This window comes from Saimiri boliviensis, chromosome 7 (assembly GCF_048565385.1).
Source record: "Saimiri boliviensis isolate mSaiBol1 chromosome 7, mSaiBol1.pri, whole genome shotgun sequence".
Lineage (NCBI taxonomy): Eukaryota > Metazoa > Chordata > Mammalia > Primates > Cebidae > Saimiri > Saimiri boliviensis.
The window spans coordinates 96,938,938-96,961,542 of record NC_133455.1 but is presented as its reverse complement, the minus strand read 5'-3'; the positions used below and the strand labels follow the sequence as shown (position 1 = coordinate 96,961,542).

At 36.1% G+C, this 22,605-nt stretch overlaps 1 protein-coding gene across 1 annotated transcript in view; it reads right to left on the bottom strand.

Annotated features, from left to right (window-relative positions):
* Window positions 1–6,977: 6,977 nt before the first annotated feature.
* MUC19 (mucin 19, oligomeric) overlaps window positions 6,978–22,605 on the bottom strand; it is a 160,852-nt gene continuing 145,224 nt past the window's right edge. Inside the window, exons 153-171 of the mRNA XM_074403475.1 lie at window positions 22,297–22,344; window positions 21,196–21,231; window positions 19,799–19,846; window positions 19,483–19,536; window positions 19,294–19,347; window positions 18,919–18,972; window positions 18,717–18,770; window positions 16,885–16,938; window positions 16,427–16,477; window positions 16,099–16,149; window positions 15,882–15,929; window positions 14,100–14,129; window positions 12,253–12,284; window positions 12,002–12,164; window positions 11,622–11,659; window positions 9,914–10,024; window positions 8,847–8,886; window positions 8,102–8,210; window positions 6,978–7,449 (exon numbers count right to left, since the gene is read on the bottom strand). Coding sequence (XP_074259576.1) covers window positions 7,266–7,449; window positions 8,102–8,210; window positions 8,847–8,886; window positions 9,914–10,024; window positions 11,622–11,659; window positions 12,002–12,164; window positions 12,253–12,284; window positions 14,100–14,129; window positions 15,882–15,929; window positions 16,099–16,149; window positions 16,427–16,477; window positions 16,885–16,938; window positions 18,717–18,770; window positions 18,919–18,972; window positions 19,294–19,347; window positions 19,483–19,536; window positions 19,799–19,846; window positions 21,196–21,231; window positions 22,297–22,344 — 1,259 coding nt within the window. The 3' untranslated portion in view covers window positions 6,978–7,265. The remainder of the gene's footprint in view (window positions 7,450–8,101; window positions 8,211–8,846; window positions 8,887–9,913; window positions 10,025–11,621; window positions 11,660–12,001; window positions 12,165–12,252; window positions 12,285–14,099; window positions 14,130–15,881; window positions 15,930–16,098; window positions 16,150–16,426; window positions 16,478–16,884; window positions 16,939–18,716; window positions 18,771–18,918; window positions 18,973–19,293; window positions 19,348–19,482; window positions 19,537–19,798; window positions 19,847–21,195; window positions 21,232–22,296; window positions 22,345–22,605) is intronic.

The window sequence follows — 22,605 nt, the reverse complement described above, 5'->3', positions numbered from 1 at the left end:
GCCTAAGTCACGTGCTAGTTTTACAAAATTAACTGAGCCAAAATACGTTGGGAAATCAAGGCATACTACAGGTTTCAGAGAAGAAGAGTGTTTCCAAGTAGCAGAATCAAAGACCCAGAGAGTGAGGTGGAGGGAAGAAAGGAAGGAGGAGGAAGGTGAAAGAAGAGGGGAAATAACAAAACAGTAAGGCTGTGCCTCTGAGATGGTGCTATTTAGCAAGTGGCCAAGAAAGAGGTTCAGGCTCTAGAAATCCAGGCTCTATTTCCCTAGAGCCTGAACTTCTTTCTTGCCCAGTCACAAAAAAATGGAGAACAGGATGAGTCTGGATTTCAGGAACAAAATGAAAGTTCAGGTATCAGAGTTGAGGCACAAAGTCAATTTTGAACTGGCAACAAACATGTAGAAAGTTGGGTGGGAGCTGATGCTAGAGGTGGAATTGACTCTGGTGAAGCAGGACTGTAGCTGGAGGTTGGCATTAAGTAACTCCAGCCCTGGAGAGGATGACAGACAGTCAGGGAACCAGCCAGGGTCTCTGAGGGACCAGAAAAGGAAAGCAGTAAGAATAGCAATGAAACTCATTACATGTGACTAGCTAGCGTTTTCTAAGGAAATTCCAAATATTCAAGGATCTCATTTTATCCTTATAACCACCCTATCCTTACAACCAGCCTATGAATTAGTTGGTGCCTTTATGTCCTGGGTAAGAAGATAGAATAAATGATGGTGTCAGCCTATTCACTTACCCTATGCAGTGACAAATCTGGAACTTCCTCACTGGCATGTTTAGATTCCTACATATAGGTGAAAGAGAAATTGGCTTTTGATAATTCCAGAAAGATGGCAGCTCTATTTCAATTATTTACCAACCAGCCTAACAATGGAAATCAAATGAACAAAAATGATTTCCAAAACAAACTACTTCAATTTTGAAAATAGAACCATGAAATATCATTTACAGGGACATATTAAAATTATTATAAAAGTAATTTAAAATTTTTAGTTATTAAAATAGTGATAATAGCAAGACTGTCACATTTAGAGAATAATGAAACTTTGTGTTTACCTGTATTACTACCATCTCAATTTCCAAATCTTGAAATATTTCTTTATGACAAAACTTGATTATGATAATGCCTTTATCTAATTGTAGATATTCTTATGAAATACTATCATGAAAAAGTTATTTCCTATACACTTAGCAATCTTATGTCTATTTCTGTTTTGTCAATTTCTCTAAGTAGAGATAAAGTAAGCATTATGCAAATCAGTTCACAGAACTGTCGTAAGCTGCTTTACAAGGTTGAGGAAAAGCAGAATCATAGATTGCAAAAATACGATAGCAGATGTTTATACAACCTCAAACCTCAGAAGTATTTATTTTTATTCTGGTTTATAAATGAGAAAATTGGGGCATAAAAAGGTTAAATAACCTAATAGAATGGCTATAATTTAGAAAGATAATAATAAGCATTGATAAGGATGTTGAGAAACATTGCAAATAGGAATGTAAAATAGTGCAGTCAGTTTGGAAAACAGTTCAGCAGTTCCTCAAAATGTTAAAGATAGAGATACCATATGACCCAGCAGTTCTACTGTGAGATAAATATCCAAAAGAATAGAAAATATGTATCCACATTAAAACTTATACGTGAATTTTCATAGCAGCATTATTCATAATAGCTAAAATATGCAAACAATGAAATAACTACAAATGAACAAACAAAATGTATATCCAAATAATGAAATATTATTTAGCAATAAAAAGGAATGAAATGCTGATATATACTACAACAAAGATGAATCTGGAAAACATTATGCTAAGTGGAAGAAGCCAGGCACAAAAGGTCACATATTGTATGATTCCATTTATATAAAATGTCTAAATTTGGCAAATCTGGAGACATAGAATGTAGTTTAGTGGTTGCCAGGGGCTTGGGGGTGTGGGAAGATTGGGAGTGTCTGCTAATCAGTATTGGGTTTATTTTTGGAGAGATGAAATATTCTGGAATTATGTAGAAGTGAGGGCTGCACAACTTTGTGAATATACTAACACCCACTAAATTGTACACTTTAAAAGGATGCATTCTATGGTATGTGAGTTATGTCTCAGTAAAGACCTTATTTTTTAAAATAAGGTTAAGTTACATAGCCTTAGGTAGGGGGAGCCAATATTTCCACCGAGGCAATCTGGCTCCACAGCACGCATATTTAAGTGCTCCATATTCTATATATCTAGTGAGAAGACATATACTAGGTGATATCACCTTCTCATTTACAGTATTTACTCCAAGGACATAATTTGTTATATGAAGAATGGCCAGACTGAATGCAGATAACTTTCCATGAATAGTTTTCTCAAAACAGAGTTTTTGACAATAATTAATTAGTTATAGTTAACTTTAATCACTGACAAGAACCTGAAAGGTATATATTTCATTGCAAAAAGTATTTGATGAGTATATTCCTAGATAAGTAACTGAATTGTTTAACTGGCTGGCTTTGTTAGATTTCTTCATTCAAATATCAACAAACGCTTATTGATTACCTACTCTATGCCACGTCCTCTTCTAGGTATTAGAGACAGAGCTGTGGAATAGAGATACAACTTCCTGTCCTCTGAAAACTTATATTAAAAGGGATAGTAAATAACAAATAAATGTTAGTGATAACTGTAATTAAAAGTGTATATAGGGCTCCCAACTGTGGAAAGGTAGATGAAGAAAAGAGAGTGACCAGTATATAGGGAATGGATTATAGGCAGAGAAAAAGAATAGTCAGAAATAATGAGTTTTCAAGGTGCTCTGACAAAATTATAGTTGTATATTTTGAGTGTCAGTAATCAACTTTACTCGCGTCTTTAATTTTATAGTAGGACCAGTTACCTCGTTTCATTGGCATATAGGAAACTATGTATTTTCTGTTCATGCAACAGAAGGGAGAAAGGGTTCATTTCAAAGCCACCGTCAAAGACTTGAAAGACATAGGTAGGCTCTTTTCTATATCCTTCCCCATTGAATTCTCACACTTTAATGCTGCAAACAATTGATAGGCTCTAGATTCCTATGAACAGCACAGGATGTGCTCCCTAGGAGCAGATTCTGAGATGGAGATTTACATGCAGCAGGGTTGTTATAAAGTGTTCTTGGAATCTAAATTTGTGGAAGAGAAGGAAGGAAGCTAGATTGGGAGGAGGGAGAAGTCAAGGCATTGTGCATCTTCAATGGAAACCTCAGCAATTTTTTGAGTAAAGAGCTCATAGACCAAGTTGGAGAGAGAGCACTGAGCCTTTCTGCTTTCCCCTACTATTCACTGGATGCCTCTCTTTTCTCCAGAAGGTAGACACATCAGTGGGGGATGTGGCTGTCTTTAGCTGAGGCAATCCCCTAAGGAGGCTGACAGCTGAAAGCAGTCTTCTGTCAGCACTCTGAGCAGCTGTGGAATAAGCCCTGCTTTTCAGAAGGAGAATCTGAGCAGTGCATTACAGTATCCCTCACAATAGATTTAGTCTGGTGATGACTCAAAGTGTAGCTGCTTTTCTGGATGTTTCTGTTACTAAATGGAACAATATGGCCCCTAGAGTGTTATTTGCAAAAATTGATTTAGCTACCTGCTTTCTCATCTACTGAACTGGACCTCTCAGGAAGAGATTTATAAATCTGTATTTTTATAAAGATCCCCAGTGATTACTCTATAAACAGTCTATAGACCCTCATTTTGGAAGCACTGTTTATGGTTCCATAGACCATTGTATTTCTAATTCTGGCCAGTGGGATTTAGTGGAAGTATGTGTGCCACTTCTGAGTTTTACCCTCAGAGGAGAAGGAGCACAAACTCCCCTCCCCCATTCTACATTTTTGCTGATTGGAATAAGAATGAGATGGTAGGAGCTAGTGGGAACCATCATGGGCTAACTAGATGGAAGCTGGACAATGCATTCTGCAATAAGACGGAAGAGACAGGCATAGCCATGCCTCTCTGGATCACCTACCTAGTTTTGTGTATGACAGAGAAGTCCATTTCCATCTTTTAAAAGTCAGTGTTTTTTTTTTTTCTGTAATCAGCTCAAATCTTAGTAATATGAAGATAGTGGGTTCTCATCTTTGAGGTGAAGGACATGCTGTCGTACTTTGTTTACTCACACTAGGAAATAGACCCACCAGATTTTGGAAACATCAAGAAACCTAAATCATTATAAATGTCTTTCTTAGGTCTACTCACTGGATGACCTAAGACCTGCAAACTCTAGAGGCACGCAGACAAAATATGAGAGCAGTTTGGCTTATCAAGCTTTCAGTAAAAGCTACCTCAATGTTTAACTCATAATCTGTGTTGATCAAATGGTTCTAGAAGAATCTATAACAGAAAAGCAAAACCTAGCGGAGGAGCCAATGACAAGTTGTAAAATTGTCATAGCAATAGAAGCTTCCAAGCTTTGGGAGTGAGATCACACTATCTCCGGAGACACTTTTTCTATTTTCAACAAATCCTAGCTTTCTGGCAATACTAAAATAACAAGTGACCATGAACCAAAGCCCCTCATCCTGGAGGGGGCATTAGATGATCTGTATGGCCATGGATTTTAGCATTCTCAGCAGCAATCCATCATCCATCCAAAGTCATATATACAGAATAGAGTCCATTCAGGTTTCAAAGGCACAAGTCAGAAAGTGAGATCGATGCAATAATTTCTAAATGCCCACAATGTGCTACTACCCTATCTGGATGCCATATTTCTCTGAATGAATGCCTTTTTCTTAGAGGAGGAATTGTTTATAATCATTTAACACAGGATGAAAAGACTCAAAGCTAGATTGCCTATAGACCCAGTATTAGTGAAAAGTGAGCCTATCTGAGGAGTGCTGTGAAAAACAACTGTAAAGGAAAATTCTCTATAGCCATTGTGCTTGGCAGAAGGCTAGCCTGAAGTCAGTATTCACATGGATTTCTCAGATATGGCAAATAATTTGTATAGATGGCCCAGCACTTGGAGAAAAAATGGAGAATGCCAAGAAGGGTTGGAGGAATTGTATGAGTAATTCAGAATAGATCCATACCTGAACATAAATGGATGCTTAAAGGAGGAGGTAGCAATTGTAGCAGGAATGAGGGTCATGCATGGGTTCAGCAGCCTAAATTTCCTCCACTGAAGCCACTTGGAACACCACCATGACAGTAATCATGGTATTGTGATATAAATGGAAGACAGTGATCTTCCATTTTCAAACTACCATGTCAGACAGCTACTCGGTAATAAGAAGACAACTTTGATCCTTTTCTGGTGGTGAGAAGACAGCATTTATTTTCTCTGAGGTAACCAAGCATGGATTTGCATTTTCTTTTTGTGTCTAATATGCCTAGACAAGCACTTCTATCTATAGGCTTACTGAATACTTTATTCACTGCTATGAAATGCTGTGCAGCATTGCTTCTAACCAAGGAATTTATTTTCAAGTGCAGAAAAGTTCCTATAGAATAAAATCAGAAGAAATGCACATACATACATCAATAAATGTATTATGCTTTATTATTCACAGATGGTAAACCTTAAGGATCAGTTTACTGAGCACTCCACCCTGATACCAGCTGAGGGCTAACTACCTTCTGAGGTCTGTGTGCTAGTAGCAGGATGTAACATATTAGCTGGACTAGAAATCAACATTCATTTTATCTCCCTTGTTCGGTAAGTCCCAGCTAGCCATCTGAGGTCTCTCATAAGTCTAAAGCAGGCTTACTAAGCAGAAAATGCTGTCATTGTATTATCTGGAATGATCGATTCTGACTGTCAGGTGAAAACAGAGTTGCATGGTAAGGACTGAAATGTGGGTATATTGCTGGCTCTGTGCTCTACTACTCCCTGAGGTAAAAGCTATTGAGAAACTCCTACAATCTCACCCATTTGGATTTTCAGGAGCTCAAGTTCCTCATAATTTTGTGAAATGATGAATTCTGGTATGCATTGAGAATGAGAAAAACCTGGCACCAGTGACAGACACAGAGGAAAGTCAAAGGCCCTGGTACTGACTGTGGAAGTGAGATCTGTAATGCCCACTCATAAGGAGTTGTGATCCACCTTTGGTGGCAATTACCAACATACTAACACATCTGTTTTCTTCCTCACCATTAGACATACAGTGTTTGATGATAGTTAAATTTACCACTAGTCCAAGTGATACAGAAAAGTAAAAACTGGTTCATAAATAAGTTATGATAACTTGGGTTTGCCTTCATGTTGGAAAGGGGATAAGAGGGTTAATAACTGCACACATTTCACCTGTGTAAATAATTTATCCAAGGCACATTTGAACATGTATGTTCAGGAAGAAGGATGTGTGTGAGAGGTAGCAAAGTAGTAGAAAGATGACAGTCATAATGTTAGTCAGCCTCAACCTCTCCTTTTAGCTACCTACTTCACTGGTATATAACATACAAGCATAGGACTGAGTTAGGTAGAGAATATTTATTTTGTTTTTGGTATTGCTGGGTTTGTGGTACATATAGAGCATCCAGTGAGAGATGGTAAATTCAAAGTTGTATCCATGTGTCTGAAACTGAGAGGCTGAGGTTGGTGATAAAGACTAGAAATCCTCAGTGTGTAAATACTTCTACTTAAATTGATGAAATTGGCAAAAGACTGAGTAAAATGAAAAGCAGAACAGGATGTGACTGGAAAACTAAACTGTAGAGGATTGCAAGAAATAAAGCTGTCCATATGATGTAGGGGCATTAATTAAAAATGATGTCACAGAAAAAATAAATGATGTCATAGAAACAAGGAGAAAACTGTCTCAAGAAAGGAAGAGTGGAAATGCTGTCAGACCACCCTGTAGGGAGAACTATAAAAAGGTCACTGGTGAACTGGCAGGAGGAGTAGCAGTAGGATGGAAGGAGTGAGGCAACTGGCATAGGAAGTGAGAAAAGAAAACAAAGTATACATTTTCAATAAGTTAAGGGAATGAAACAGGAGAATGGCATCAGAAGCTGAAGGATAAAAGGAAGACATATTGAAGGTCATGATATGATCCAGTTTCTGCTAGACTTGCAGAATTCTTATTGCCGTAAAACAAATACCCTTGCTCCCAAATTGCTTGTAAAGTTGTGTTTATTTTTCAGATCTAGTCAACAAGAGAACAAAATTTCTCATAATGAGGACCCATTGTTTTGAGCAAGATACAAACATTTAGTTATTCTCACTCTTTAAATGATTATTTTTGTTCACTTGTAAAATAAATACCAGGCCTGTTAAAACTGGGAAGGTGATGTCAGCATTAACTGTACATGAAGGTCGTCGTTGGTTGGCATATGTCTAAACAAGAGCAGGTAGTGATGTGTCTGTATTGGTAAGGGATTGTACTGCCATCAGGACAGTCAAGAACAATGTCTCGGAGTTCATAGTTTTCTTCTCGGCAGCAAAGGCATGAATGTTCCAAGAGCAAGATATCGTAATTGTACCTAAAAGGAAAATAGGGTAATAAACATTTTTAGAATTTAAAAAAGAAATTGACATCAGTGCTCAAATTGTAATTGTCTAAGTGACTTAGCAAGCCTTCTAACCAATGTATTCTCTTCCTAGACCTTGCATTCCCCCGTCACTGTAAAGTTCTGATGTTGCTCAGTGATATTTGGTATGTAAGACCAAGAGAAATAAGAAATCTGAAAGGAAATTATGATCTCATAATTGGAACATTATGGTGAAAAAGAAAAGTAAGTAAAATTTTAAATATATAACATAATATGAAATTATCTCTAAATTAATCTATACAAAAAACTGTAAAGAAAAGCATACTATCTAAATTTCAAGTTTAATTCAAGAAATTCACTTCCTTGCTTAAATAGTTTTGTAGTCACTGTATGAAGTTGAGTACATTTGCTACAAATGTATCATGGTTGGCATATTTAGCAGACTACTTCAGAATGGCTTATCACTATTTTAAGTGAATATTTTAATTCTCAGATCTTAATATCTTATATTCTTCTTTCATTAGGTACTGATAACAAAATAGTATTGCTCTCACATAAAAGGTTTTCTGTATAATGTTTTAAAAGATTCCTTTCTTCCACAAGGTTACAAAGTTGACACATGATACGCATTCCAAGAACTCACTTGACAGTCTTTTCACATTCCCCTGTGCATTTTGCCATCTGAACTCTTTTCTTGCAACCACTATAGATAACAGTCACATTTACAGGGGAAGATCTGCAATTATTCTTACCTAAAACCAAATGGGAAAGAGAGTCAGAAATGAGGTTTAACAATAGCTACCCCTCCATTTTCTTAACCTATGAATAACAGCAACTACTTCACAACATTACTGAGGAGATGAACCACCTCAGCACCCACTTACAAGGTAGCTGGTTAATACTCAGATTCCTGGTGTCTTGTTGTTCCTGTTATCACTAACTCACTATCACACGTGAAGGGGTTGAGGGGAAAAGAGGAAGGGAGAGAGGGCAAGAAAGGGGTGGGTGGATTATTTTTGGCTTCCATCAAAAACAGGGGTGGATGCATTATTTTTGACATCCATTTTCTCATCACTGATTATCCTTATGATCACTAGTTTACAATACAAGTTGCTGATGTCAAAAGAATAAGCTAATTTTTCCATGAAAATTTATTCCCTTGTAAACATCACTGGTTTTTACTGAGAAGGTTGTAATCAACATGAATCCATAATCATAACACATTATGTACACATATCAAATGGAAGTTTATACATATAGGCTAGATTACCCGTTGTGTTAAAAATACAAGATATTTTCTCTTAATGATCTGCCATTTTGTTTTAAAGAAACTAAACTTTTGTCAACAGCTTACATTTCCTCTCTGTGCAGAACTTAACTTTACTCACATGTATAGCAACATTTTTCTGAATCATAGATTCTGTCTTCCTGTAGGGGGTAAGAAAAAAGAAGAAATGACTGGAAAACTTGTTCCAAATTTCTCTGCAAATGATATAACATTTCTTAATTTGTTAAAATGCATCACAAAGAGAAAATGGAACAGATGGACAATCTTATCCCAGATCTAGTAAGCAAGGGTAGGAAAGGAGAGAGATCAGCTAAGTAATAAAAATGAGACTACCATTTTTCAACAAGGGGGAAAGGAAAAATAAGCTTTAAACTAAATCCCTGTTAAAAATGACATTCAGTAATATTAAATTATTTCTCATTTACTGAAAACTACTTTAACAACAATAGTACTACAAGACAATAGAAACTCACAGTTAGGAGCTGCCCCTTTGAGAAACTGATTGGTAGGTTTAAAATTAAAGCAAAGTAAAAGCATGATACATGTTGAAAATCCAGTATTAGAGCTCTAAAATAAAACTTTAAACCATATTATCAATTATATCTTCAGAAAGAAAAACAACTTAATTCTCTCTTAATAACTGAAACTTATTAATATAAAACCTAGTAATATTTGGGGTGCACAGAAATGAAGAAAACTGTGACACAAAGAAAGATTTAAAGAACCCAGACATGATTATATGGAGATTGGGTATTTTTATAGACAATGATTTGGGCTATTTTTAAAAGTTAGTGGGTTTTTTAGTTTAGAAATAGCAACATGCTTTCTATAATAACTTACTCCTTCTACACTAGCACTAAATTAAGTTTTAGAAAGGCTGCAAAACATGAGAGCCTGTCTTGATATGAAAAAATATATATATTTAAAAATGAAAGATGAACATATCTGGAATCATCTGGGCTCTGGATATAATGAATTTGTTTCCAAAAGATGAATCTGGAATCATCTGGGCTCTGGACATAATGAATTTGTTTAAAGATCTATACAGTCTACAAGATATTTATGTCTTTTAGCCAGACAGACGCTTCCAAATAAAACAGAAGTCAGGTTGGGTTTGTGTTTAATATGAGAACTGAATCTCAGTGTTCAGGAGTGAAGATGACTTACTTCTGCACACCAGGTCTGCTTTGGGCAGTCCTGGACTACTGCAGCAAAGCCAGTGTCTTTGCAGGAGTAGGAAACACAGGGGTTGCCGGGGTCATCAAATGAAGCACCAATCTGGGAGGAAAAGAGGGGGAAGAAAACAGAGTAATTATTTACCTTGATTTCTTTTTGAGGTTGGCAAGAATATTGGCTAAAAAATTCAAATTCATGTTTAGTGATTTTCCAGAGGCACTTTCAGTCATTAGGTTAGTAGTAAAGAAAAGATGGTTTGAAAGTCTTCCACTTCCATGAATAAATCAGATTTGTTCATTGAGAGCACAGAAAGTGTCAAGATTTTCAATCCTCAAATTAAGATTTACCAAAAGGTAGTCTATTTTCAAGAAAGGTTCCTTCATAGTGATCAAGCAGTTAATCCATTGTTACGCTCTAAGTTTAAGGGGAAACAAGAAATCTAAGTGGGGGAAAAAATGGCACAGAATAGGCTTATCAGGTTAAAACAAGTCTCACAAGATGTCTTATTTCTATCTTGGCCTATATTCCTATACTTTTAAAGCTCTCTGGTATTACTTTATAATTATCTTATAATTATAAATTCAATATAATTATAATTCAATATTCAAACAGCAGTTTGAGAAACTGCATTTATTTCATGGCCTCAGACAAAATGAACTTTCTAATAAATTGGAATTTTACTACTATAAATGATCAGACAAAATCTCCCCTTTGTTCCTTAAATATCATCCTATTTTGTATTTAAAAACAATCACAGGTTCAAGTCAGATCAACTCTGGAAACTAAAAATTAAGAAGTCCAGGTGGAAATCTGAGTGTGATAAATGGGTTATCAAAGTAAAACTCTCATTAGCTATTTTATCTACTTCCTAATATACCACATAAATTTCATTTCAGATTTTTTAATGTCTACTATTGCCATTTCAAGTGTGTTAATATCAATATGAAAATCATCTGATTTTTATGGCTTCCTTATACACTTTTTTCTAAAAAGTTAAATTACTGACAAAAATGTCAAATTAGTTGTCAAAATACAGCCTTGAATATATCGTGTTGCTGTAGCTGCATAATAGGGTTCTAGCCCTCTGGGTTTTCTATTTGATCTCTGACAGCTTGACCATCTGATCTTTTTGGTTATAATTACAGTTTGACTCTGTTCATTGATTTGAATGTTACAAAGTATGTCTTCTCCATCTGGCAAGGCCCATGGGAAATTCTGTTTAGAAGCTATACTGCTGAGTAGTTAATGATCAAGCACTCTGTCTTCCTCCTTTGAAGAGTCATGGTGAGTGTTGCATTTGATGTTCCTTTGAAAGTGAGTGTAGGGAAAAAAATGAATGGATTCTAATCTACTGTTATCAGGGTTAAATATATATACATATATATTTATATTTATATATTTATATTTATATATATTTATATTTATATTAAAATATATATTAAATATATACAATATAGAATATAGAATATAGAAAGTATACATTATAAATTTATATATATTTAAATTTATATATATAAATTTACATATAATATAAATATTTATATATAAACATATTTATATTTATAAATATATAATACATATTTTATATGTGTATATAATATATAAATATATATAATAAGTTGAAAGTCTATTGATATAGCACAGCATTCAATTTATTCATATAATTAACAAAAATATTTTAATAAAGAAAAGCCCTTACCTCATAATCAGTATTGTTAAATAAACATGTTCTTGGTTCTGAAAAATAAAGACATTATTTTATTCTAAAATACTATAATTTCTATTTATAAAACAGAAATTGTAGATGAGATCATACACAGCAACCAACTATAATGTTTCTCTCCATAATATCATAGTCTTTCTTCAATCTACTGATTATATTCGTAAGTGTTAATTCTGGGTGTCCCCCATTCTGAAGATGATAAGTTTTAAGAATGCAAATATTATACTAATTCTGTTTTATTTATTACATCTGCCTAGCATTATCTTTGACAAAACTGGTAACTCAAAAAGTATCTCTTGAATATATGAATAGACAATGAACATATTCAATTAAAATAATGCATTGTGAATACACACCACAGTATCCGATCTCACAGCAGGTGTCATTAGATTTGAACTTCACAAGCTTCTCGTCTGTTTTGCACGTGGGTGGAGAAGGACACTCCTCAGGTTTACAGTCTATAGTCTTTGCATCAGTACAGGTACATCTGTGGCAATTAGCACTCCATGTGTCTCCAGGCTACATATACAAACCATGTTTAGACTTCTATTCAAATACAGGAATGAGAGCAAATTTGAACTAAAGTAGAGCCAAACTCTGTACTTACAGATTTCTCTTCTCCCAGTGGACCATGACAAACTGTTAACATAAATGATAAATGGTAATTAAATTTGGCAAAATATAACCATCTGTTATTTATAGATAACCACCAGGTGGCCAATACTGTAATTGGCATTAGGATCTCAGAGTCGCAGAATTACAGAGGATTATGGTGCCTTAAGGTGAATAAAACCACAACCACCTGCTTCAAGCAAAATGTTCCCAACAGGCATATCCTATGTTTACAATCCTCAGCAAAGGATAATTTTTAATTTCTCCTGGCAATGGTTAATAAATCTCATGGCTATTAATTGACTTACTAGTCTGACTTTTGAAGTCTGACTTCTGCTTTTTCAATCTTACAAATCACCATGACTTCATAATTACCAGACCCAAGGGCCCTTTCTTAGTGTAAGTTCTCTACCATAGTTGACATTGTTAATTCTTACCTTCTTGAAAAGTGTTCTCCTTTCTTCAGATTTAATATTCTGAAAATTTTGTCTTTACTGTCAATTTTTCTTATTCCCTCCTATTTTGCCTCTAATTCTTTCCTCTATCTCCACAATGTGCACGGTAATAACAAATGAATATCTCTAAAATGTCCAGCTCCAGTCCAGACCTCTCTCACAGCTTTGGAACCAGTTTTCTCTCTAGCTATAGACAGAATCCAGGCAGACCTGTAGAAACCTGAAACTCAATGTGCACACAACAGATTGTATCTTTCCCTCAAAACTAGTTTGTCTTCTATACTGGTTTCCTTCTGCTAAGGATAGAGCTATACTTTAAATCATTCAAGCTTAAAATCTAGGAGCTATCTGATTTCTTCCTTCTATCACTGGCATCAAATCTACCGCCAAATCCTGTACCTTTACTCTCGCATTCATTTCTTTCTTTCCTTTTTCTACTTGCTACAATACCACTTTAAGATCGTATTAAATTTTCGATCTAGCATAATCTACTAGCTTTTTTTAAGGAGTTACTCTGACTCAGATCTCATTCTGATCCAATCAGGTAATGTAGTTTTTATAAAGCCTAATTCTTACCTCATTATTACTTTGATAGCCCCTTAAGTTGTATAAAATAAACACTTTATTCTAGCATTCTAGCTTTCAAGATCTCTTATACCATGACTCAAATTCACGTTCTCAACTTTGTCCCACTTCTCTCATTTACATACCCGGTACTAGCCTATATAGTGTTCTCAAATTCCAATACTGTAAAGACATTTCTGGGGATACCTTAAAATATACAATATTAAGTGACATATGTTATGCACTCTCTATATAATACATAGTTCATGTTTTTATGTGGAAATTTATTTTCTGCCTGATACAAACATTTTCTATTTCTTTGAGGACCTTCTTTCTCCCACTAGGTACTAAGGTCAGAAAACTATTTTTTAGTGTTTCTTTTTTACTTACTGCAAAGCCTATCACATTGTCTTGAGAATGGTAGGGACTTAAAGTTCTCTAAAATTACGTAACTAGCTAAACTGATTTTTTTTCTACTACAGTTCATCCTTCAAGCTGGAATTACCTAGTTTTAAAAAATGCTCACTATCAAGTGACAATATTTTGGTCAAGGTATCATAATTATATGAAACCTTTAGTAGGTAAACCTTGTTTTGATCTAAATAACAAGGTATATTTGTTTGTTTGGGCTTCATTGGTTTGTGAATGAGGAAATGAACTATTACTCAGCTTTTATTTGACAAATAAAAGCTAAGTTAATCCAATACAAGTTTTCCTATAACAGTTACGTGGCTAGTGACTTTTACAAGCGTGACCTCTGAGAAACCGGATTTACAGGAGAAACCATTAATGCAGAATGATTCTGAAGTCATGGTATTCTTACCTGGAGCTGGTGGAAGTGATATTAGACATTCTGTGTAAAAACAGGAACCTTAAATTAGTGTCTGAAGTTACTGAAATAGTACTGGGCAACTATAGTTATTTAATTCATTATTCTATTGCTGAAAATAATTGTCTACATAGCCAGTCTTACAAATAGATATGTTCCCATCTATCTCCCCATCCTGCTCCGCGTTGCACTTGAAATTCCACTGTACAGAGTGTTGCTTTTGGACCTCAAATTTTAATGAGAGAAAATAATCAAAAGAAGAAAACATCAAGGTAAACTCTTCAAAAATGTTTTGGAAGGCAGTTCTAATGAATGGAACAATAAACAAGGTTAAAAAAGGTAATTTTCATACAGGATAAAATGAGTGTTATTACCCAGTTTTAGTCATTTAAGAACTTTTATTCTCCTTATCTTCTTGAAATACTTCAATTTTGCTCTATCTTCTCCAACAAATGCTTTAAACTGGTAATATGTATCTTTTTTAGCCTTTACACATCACATATTTTGGTCAATCCAACAATTCACTCATAAATTTTAAGTTTTATTCCAAAATTGATATTTTATGCAACCTGGCCAGGCACAGTGGCTCATGCCTGTAATTGCAGTACTTTGAGAGGTTGAGGTGGGCAGATCATTTGAGGCCAGGAGTTCGAGATCAGCTTGGCCCACATGCTGAAACCCCATCTACACAAAAAATACAAAAATTAGGTAGGCATGGTGGTGCTTGCCTGTAGTCCCAGCTATGAGGGAGGCTGAAGCAGGAGAATCTCTGGAACCCCAGAGGTAGAGCTGACAGTGAGCTGAGATCGTGTCACTGCACACTCTGGCCTGGGCAACAGAGCAAGACTCTGCTTTTAAAAACTACCAAGAAAAAGGTTGATCTAGGAGCAACAGAATATTTGAAAAGAACTTAAAATTTCTACAAGTTTAGGTAAAGTGACAACTAATAAGCCCAAAATATAAATTACAAAATGAATTAAAATGTAGAAATTTGGGGGATCAGATGTCTCTAACTCTTTACGTTGGGAGGCTAAGCCAGCTCCTAATTATGAATGCTTTGCAAATTAACAGAAACCAGCAATAGGAGATTAAAAAGATCAATTAGGAACAAATACAGGAGAAAAATATTCCCTGACCAGTATTGTAAGAGTTCACTGAAGATATTTGTAAGAGGAATCATAAAGAACAGTCTCCTAATCAATACATTGGTATCCAAGTAATTTCTCAACTATCTAATCATGTTAGTCTCTTGATCAAATCCTTAAGGGTATCCCAAAAGGATAAAGCCTTGGTTAACTTTGGTTCTTTATGAACTTTCCTCTACTTACGTTTCCAATCTCATTTTCTCCCCAAACCTCATTCAGTCATTGCCAACATCTGGTTGATTCCTGAACTCACCCATGAGGTCTCGTATCTTTCTTTCCAAGGGCTGTTTGGCAGGAATACCCTTCCCATCCATGCCAACTTTAAACTCAATCATATCATTTCTGATGCCTTTACTCCACACTTCCAATTAGTAAGCAGAAAGTAACACTCTACTCTCACCCCACCCCCGGGACCACATTATTTTGTGCATATTTTTGAGTATCACTAAATATATGCTGTCTGTGCCCAAAAGAATTTCTTCATCCCCCACACACAAAATAAAAAATGGCAAGTGCTGCATCTTACTGATGTTTTGCTTTTGATGTCTGCTAGAGAGTTTAGCACATATAAAGTACTAAAGAAATATTAGTTGAAATATAGTAAAGAAATTAGGGCTCTTCCTGCACTGACCTGTTTTGTTTTCAGTTTCTCGTTCTTTGGTTGTTACGACAGTGGTATCTGAGAGGAATTAAAAGGATGGCATTGTGATTTTTAAAATTAGAATAACATACACATATCAAGTCTGTGTTAATGTACATGCCCAAATAATGGCACAAATTCATATTCAAGGACAGCTTTGTGTGGAATAGATAATGTATTCCAGTTCAATTGGATCATTTCATTTTACCTGGCTGGGATACTTGTGGTCTTGTGACTCCAGCTGCAACCAAGGTGGAGCCTTGCAAAAGGAAATTTAAGACACTTTAAGACAAGCACCCTTCATAATTCCCTGCTCAGAATTTTCCATCTGCATGAAGAAGTCTTTAGGAGGGGAACCCCAGTGAAAGCCTAAACCAAAAACTCAGAGGGGATAAAAAAGGGTATCTCTAGTGGAATTTCAAAGTTGTGTTCCAAGAGGAAGTTGAATGCTATCATCCTGGCCTCTTTCTGTCACTTCTCTCCTACCCTTCTCCTCCTAACTCCACTTATTAATCAAAGCCACACCGATCACTCACCTGTTTGCACTCCAGTTCTAGAGGTTTCTTTTACTCCTGTGGAAGCTGTGACTGCTTAAAAAGGAACAAAAGTGGTGACTACAGGGGACTGGAGAAGCTAGAGCTTAACTTCATTTAAAAACAATTTTTTATTCTGCATGTTTTAGATGGACAGATGAAACTATGTATTTTGTACATGATGTTCTGAAGAATTACGTTATGCCATCCTCAGCATTTTTCAAGAATATATTAACTGTAGTCATGATGTTGTACAGTAGATCTCTTGAACTTACTCCTCCTGTCTAACTGAAATTTTGTAACCTTTCACCAACATCTCCCCACCATACTCAGCCCCACACATACAAGGACCCCAACCCCAGTAACCACCATTCTACTCTATTCCTGTGAGAACTGCAGATAAACTATCCTGTCTTCTGAGGTGCCACCAAGAAAAATTCATTTATTACTATTGCACTTACCTGTGGTAGGAGGTCCAGGAGCAGTGGTTGTGTCAGATGCTCCCTTGGAAGAAACTAAAATGAACAAGGGAAGAAGAATAAACACTTTCTGGTCTCAGAGGAGCATTTACTTAAGACACCTGCACATGGAACAAGAGTCTCAAAGCACTTGGAATATACTAACACATCTACTAATGCTAGCTCATGCCCCTCGCCATGGAAACACTAAGAACATCCTATGGTAGCAATCCTTTGTTCACAGAAGATTCTCCTATGGCCTTGATATATTTTTCACTTCTGGGTGCCCTTTCTCTAAGTGATGAGAGCTTTTCTCACACTTAATTCTATACATTTTTCACTTCTGGCACCCCTTCTCTAAATGACTAAGGCAACAAAAACAAGCAATGAGGAAATGACTCCCTATTCAATAATTAATGCTGGCATAACTGGCTAGCCATATGCAGGAGATCGAAGCTGGATCCTTTCCTTATACCATATACAAAAATCAACTCAAGATAGATTAAAGGCTTTAATTTTAAACCTAAAACTATGAAAACCCTGGAATATAATGTAGGAAATACCATTTTGGATACAGGCTCTGGCAAAAATTTTATAACAAAGATGCCAAATTGCAACAAAACAAAATTGACAAATGGGACCTAATGCAACTAAAGAGCTTCTGCACAGCAAAAGAAACTATCAACAGAGTAAACAGACAACCTACAGAATGGATGAAAATACTTGCAAACTGTGCATCTGGCAAAGGTGTAATACCCAGAATCTATAAGGAATACAAACAAATTATCTGGCAAAAAAGAAAAAAAAAAGCCCTTTAAAAATGTGGGCAAAGGACACAAACAGACATTTTCATAAGAGTATACACATCACCAACAAGCATATGAAAAAATGCTTAACATTACTAATCATTAAAGAAGTGCAAATGGAAACCAAAATGAAATACCACATCACACCAGTCGGACTGGCTATTGTGAAAAAATAAAAAAAACAACAGGTGCTGGTAAGGCTGTAGAGAAAAGGGAATGCTTATTCATTGTTGATGTGAATGTAAATTAATCCAGCCACCATGGAAAGCAGTCTAGAGGTTTCTCAAAGAACTTGAAACAGAACTACCAGTTGACCCAGCAATCGCTTTAGTAGGTATCTATCCAAAAGAAAACAAATTGTTCTACCGAAAAGACACATGCACTTGAATTTTCATCACAGAATTATTCAGAGCAGCAAAGACATGGAATCGACCAAGGAGCCCATCAATGATGAACTGGATTTTTAAAATGTAGTATATACACACCATGGAATATTATGCCATAAGAGAGAACCATAAGAGAGAACAAAATTGTGTTATTTGCAGCAACACAGATGTGGCTGGAGGCCATTATCCTCAGTGAATTAATGCAGGAACAGAAAAACAAATACTGCATGTTCTTACTTATAAGTAGGAGTTAAACATCAGACTCATGGACATAAGGATGGCAACAACAGACACTGGGGACTACTAAAAAGGAGAAGAAGGAGAGGGGAGGGGTTGCAAAATTGACTACTGGGTACTCTGCTCAGTCCCTGGGTGACAGGATCATTCATACTCCAAACCTAAGCATCATGCAATATACTCAGGACATGTAACAAACCTACACATGTACTCCCCAAATCTAAAATAAAAGTTGGAACAATTGAAAAAATAACAGTCTGAAAAGCAAGGGCCCAAGCTTGATTTACCTGACATAGCATGTGTTCAAATGAAATAGAAAATCCTATTTCAGCCCATCTTCCCATTCGCTCATCACTACCACAAACTCAAGTAAAGAATTGTTGAGAACCCAAAGCAAACCACTCACCAGTTGCTATTCCAACTCCAATGGTAGCTCCAACATCTGTAGAAGCCGTAGCATCTGAGAAGAAATAGGAGAAAGTGGTATAGAATGCAGACATTTGGAAAAAAAATGTGTAACAGTATTACTTTATATAATATCTCTGTGGGAGCCATCAGGTCCCCAGAAGTTCACGTAGGCAGGTTTCTCCAACTCTTTTATGACTTACTTGTGTTGGAACTCCCAGGTACAATGGTTGTGCCAGTAGTTATCCCAGTGGTAACTGAAATCACGAGAGGAGAGAATCCATTTGTGAATTTCCTTTTATCTAAAATTAGGATTTGGTTTAAAACAATTGGTTTCTCAAGTGAACTAAAAGGCTTATATCAGGAACGTTTTTGCTTTAAGCGATACATCATGCATGGTCTCATTATGTCATTAATTTGTAAGTTTTAAGTAAAGGAAAATTCACAGGGAGTAAACTGTTAATTTCCTGGTAATTCGTACTTAGTGACTGAATAAAATGCCCACTAAGTTCATTATAGCCAATTTGATTTAATTTAAGATGAAAAGAAAAAACAATTATTTGATTGCTAGTGCCCACCTATTTTACTTCCAGCCTCAGTGGTTCCACCATTGCCCAAAGAAGTTGTGGCCTCTAAGTAAAAGAAGAAAAAAATTAAATTCAGAAGAATCCTGTAACTGAGAAAATCTGGTGGTATTCCCACAGCATGGTAGGGAGTGTATATGTTTGGAGGGAGGGCTCAAGCCCCTTATATTCCTATTAGGTTACCTGTATTGGAACTTCCAGATGCAACTGTTGTGCCAGAGACTATACCAGTGGTGCCTAAAGCAGGGAGAGAGAAAGAGAACCCAAATGGTGATGCATTTACCATCCCAAGAAGAGCATGGCCAACAATAACTATCTAAGACTTGAAAGCAGCAGAAGACCTTTCTTGTGCTATCCGGTCATGATGAAGTGTCCATTTTAATGACTCTCTATTTTAAAATTCAGAGTCATAGTAAACACATTAGCTCATAGTCCAGTCTTGATTATTTGCCTCCTTAGAGTTAAATGTCAGAGGTGTCTGGGTCTTTTTCATGCTTACCTATTTCACTTCCAGGGTTTTGTCTCTCAGATGTGCCACTGGTAGCTTCTAACAACAAGAAATGAAAACAATATTTGTGTAAAGGAATTCAACTGGATTCAATAAACTTGTAACATCTGAATTCCAAAATATGATAGATTTAAACCTCCAGAGTAACTTCTATGTGCTGCCTTAAATGGGGCTATATGGATTTATGCTGCCTTTGTAGGTACCAGAGTGCAGCTTGAATGTTAAAAGGGGAATCTTTCTGGACTCTGAGCCTCTTTTTCTATAATTAAAGTATAAAGTTTGGACCCAGGAGGAATCATGTGATTTTATAAATATAAGCTTTGTTTAACAAATGTCTCTGAAAAGACAAAAACCCAATGTAGATTTGTAGAAACTCAAGAGTTGCCAATGCTTTGGCCAGGTGTAGTGGCTCACACCTGTTATCCCAGCACTTTGGGAGGCGAAGGCAGGCAGATCACTTGAGGCCAGGAGTTCAAGACCAGCCTGGCCAACATGGTGAAAACCCATCTCTACTAAAAATTCAAAAAAAGAAAAAAATAGCTGGGTGCTGTGGTGGATACCTATAATCCCAGCTACTTGGGCTGAGGTAGAATTGCTTAAACCCTAGAGGTGGAATTTGCTGTAGGTCAAGATCACACCACTATACTCTAGCCTGGGCAACAGAGTGAGACTGGCACAAGAAAATACATATTTCTCATTTCTCATTATTTCACTTTCATATTCATATATATATATATATATATATATATATATATATATATATACATGTGTGTGTGTGTGTGTGTGTGTGTGTGTATATATATATATATATATATATATATATATATATATATATATATCATTGCCAATTCCACTTTCATTGGTTATGCTTCCTTCCATGGAAGTTAAAAAGAATAGAAAGAAATAAATACGAAGAATAAAAAGAAATTGGTGAGGGCTAACAGAAAATCATCAAAAGATATAATATGTCATTGCTGCCGAGTTAGCTCCCCAATGAGAAAAAAAAAAATAGCATCTCATTGACTCCCCTGTGTTGGAACTGCTAGGTGACATGTTGTTGCCAGAGACCATTCCAGTAGTACCTAAAACAAAATGGAAGTAGTACCTAAAACAAAACTTGATACCACTATATCAAGTTTACTCTTATAATAAAGGTGCATTCTATAATAGAATGAGGCAACTACAGAATCCTTCATTATGAAAAAAAGCCATTTTCAGGGATGGCCTGTTCCAAAGTTGTTTTGTGTGTTTGCAAATGTAATGCTCCATTCTCACTATAAATTTCATGGGGGAAATCTATAGTGAGGTGCAATGTGAGGTGGTGGTGGAGTCTCAATGAGAACATCTCTTTTTCTAGGCTGTCAGGAAAACAAAGGTACTTTACTTACCTAGTTGAGTGCTAGTGACTTGACCACCTGATATCTCTAGAAGAAGGAACAAAGCAGGATTGAATTGAATTTTCATTTGGGTAAAATGAAACTGTAGTGTTCTAGAAGAGTAGAGAGACATGACAAACGAGTGAGTGGTGATTTAGCATCATGGTTAAGAGGATGGATTTTGAAGCCAGAGTGCCTGAGTTGAAATCTGTTGTTTACTTGCAGTGTGATCTTCATTAAGTTACTTAATATCTTTGAGCCATAGTCTGTGGAAAGTTCTCACAGATTTTCCAGATGAGAAAACAATCTATGTTCCTCATCTGGAAAGTCTGTGAGAACATCACTGCTTGTCTCACAATTTGGGATGAGACATCAAAGAAATGACAAAAATGCAGACTAGTGCCTGGAACATAGTTCATGCTAGAAACTGTTAGCTACTATTGCCATTATTTTAAGTGAAAAGTGCACAGGTTAAGAAGCTTGTGTGCTCAGCTGTATTCATTCCATGTTCTGTGGTCCCAGTGCCTCTAAAGGATGTAGCTTCTAAGAGAGAAAAGGTAGGAAAATATGAGGTGAGAGGAATTAGAATTGTGAGTAAACTAAAGGATGCACTCTTCATAATAACAGTGCCACGGGAGGCACTTTACCACTAGATCATTCTGTGGAGGACTCTACCAGATGGCAGGTTTAGGTGTGATGCCAGAAGCTACCCTAGTCTTGCTCTGTCACCCAGACTGTATAGTGCAATGGCACCATATCTCACTGCAACCTCCGCCTCCCTGGTCTAAGTGCTCCTTTTGCTTCAGCCTCCTGAGTAGCTGGGATTACAGGCTCCTGCCACCACACTCAGCTAATTTTTTGTGTTTTTAGTAGAGAAGAGATTTCACCATGTTGGCCAGGCTGGTCTCGAATTCCTGACCTCAGGTAATCCACCCACCTCGACCTCCCAAAGTGCTAGGATTACAAGATTGAGCCACCGTGCTTGGCCTGTATTTTCTCATGCATAGTTTTATTCCCAAACCAAATAAAGATGCAAATTCTTCAACAGAGGACTCCATTTTTCTGTAATTCAATGGCAGTAAGATAAGTGGTCCACTTAGCTGCCATATTTACCTATTGTGCTTCCAGTTCCTTGGTTTGCTGATCCTCCAGCAGTAGCTCCTAAAAGGATAAACATAGAAAAACTTTTGAATATAAAGGTAGACTAGAGTTCTAGGAACAACGACTATACATTTCAGTCATTATTGTATTCAAGGAAAAACAGATCGTTTGAGGCAAATATTCTGTGTACATTTTGGCCTTCAGTTGAATCGAAATAGAACTCTATGAGCCAGTAATCCCTTCTTCTGATATACCTAAAATTGAGATATCTAAAATGGAAAAAGAAACTTTTCATACAATTATCACTTTCACTCTCATTTG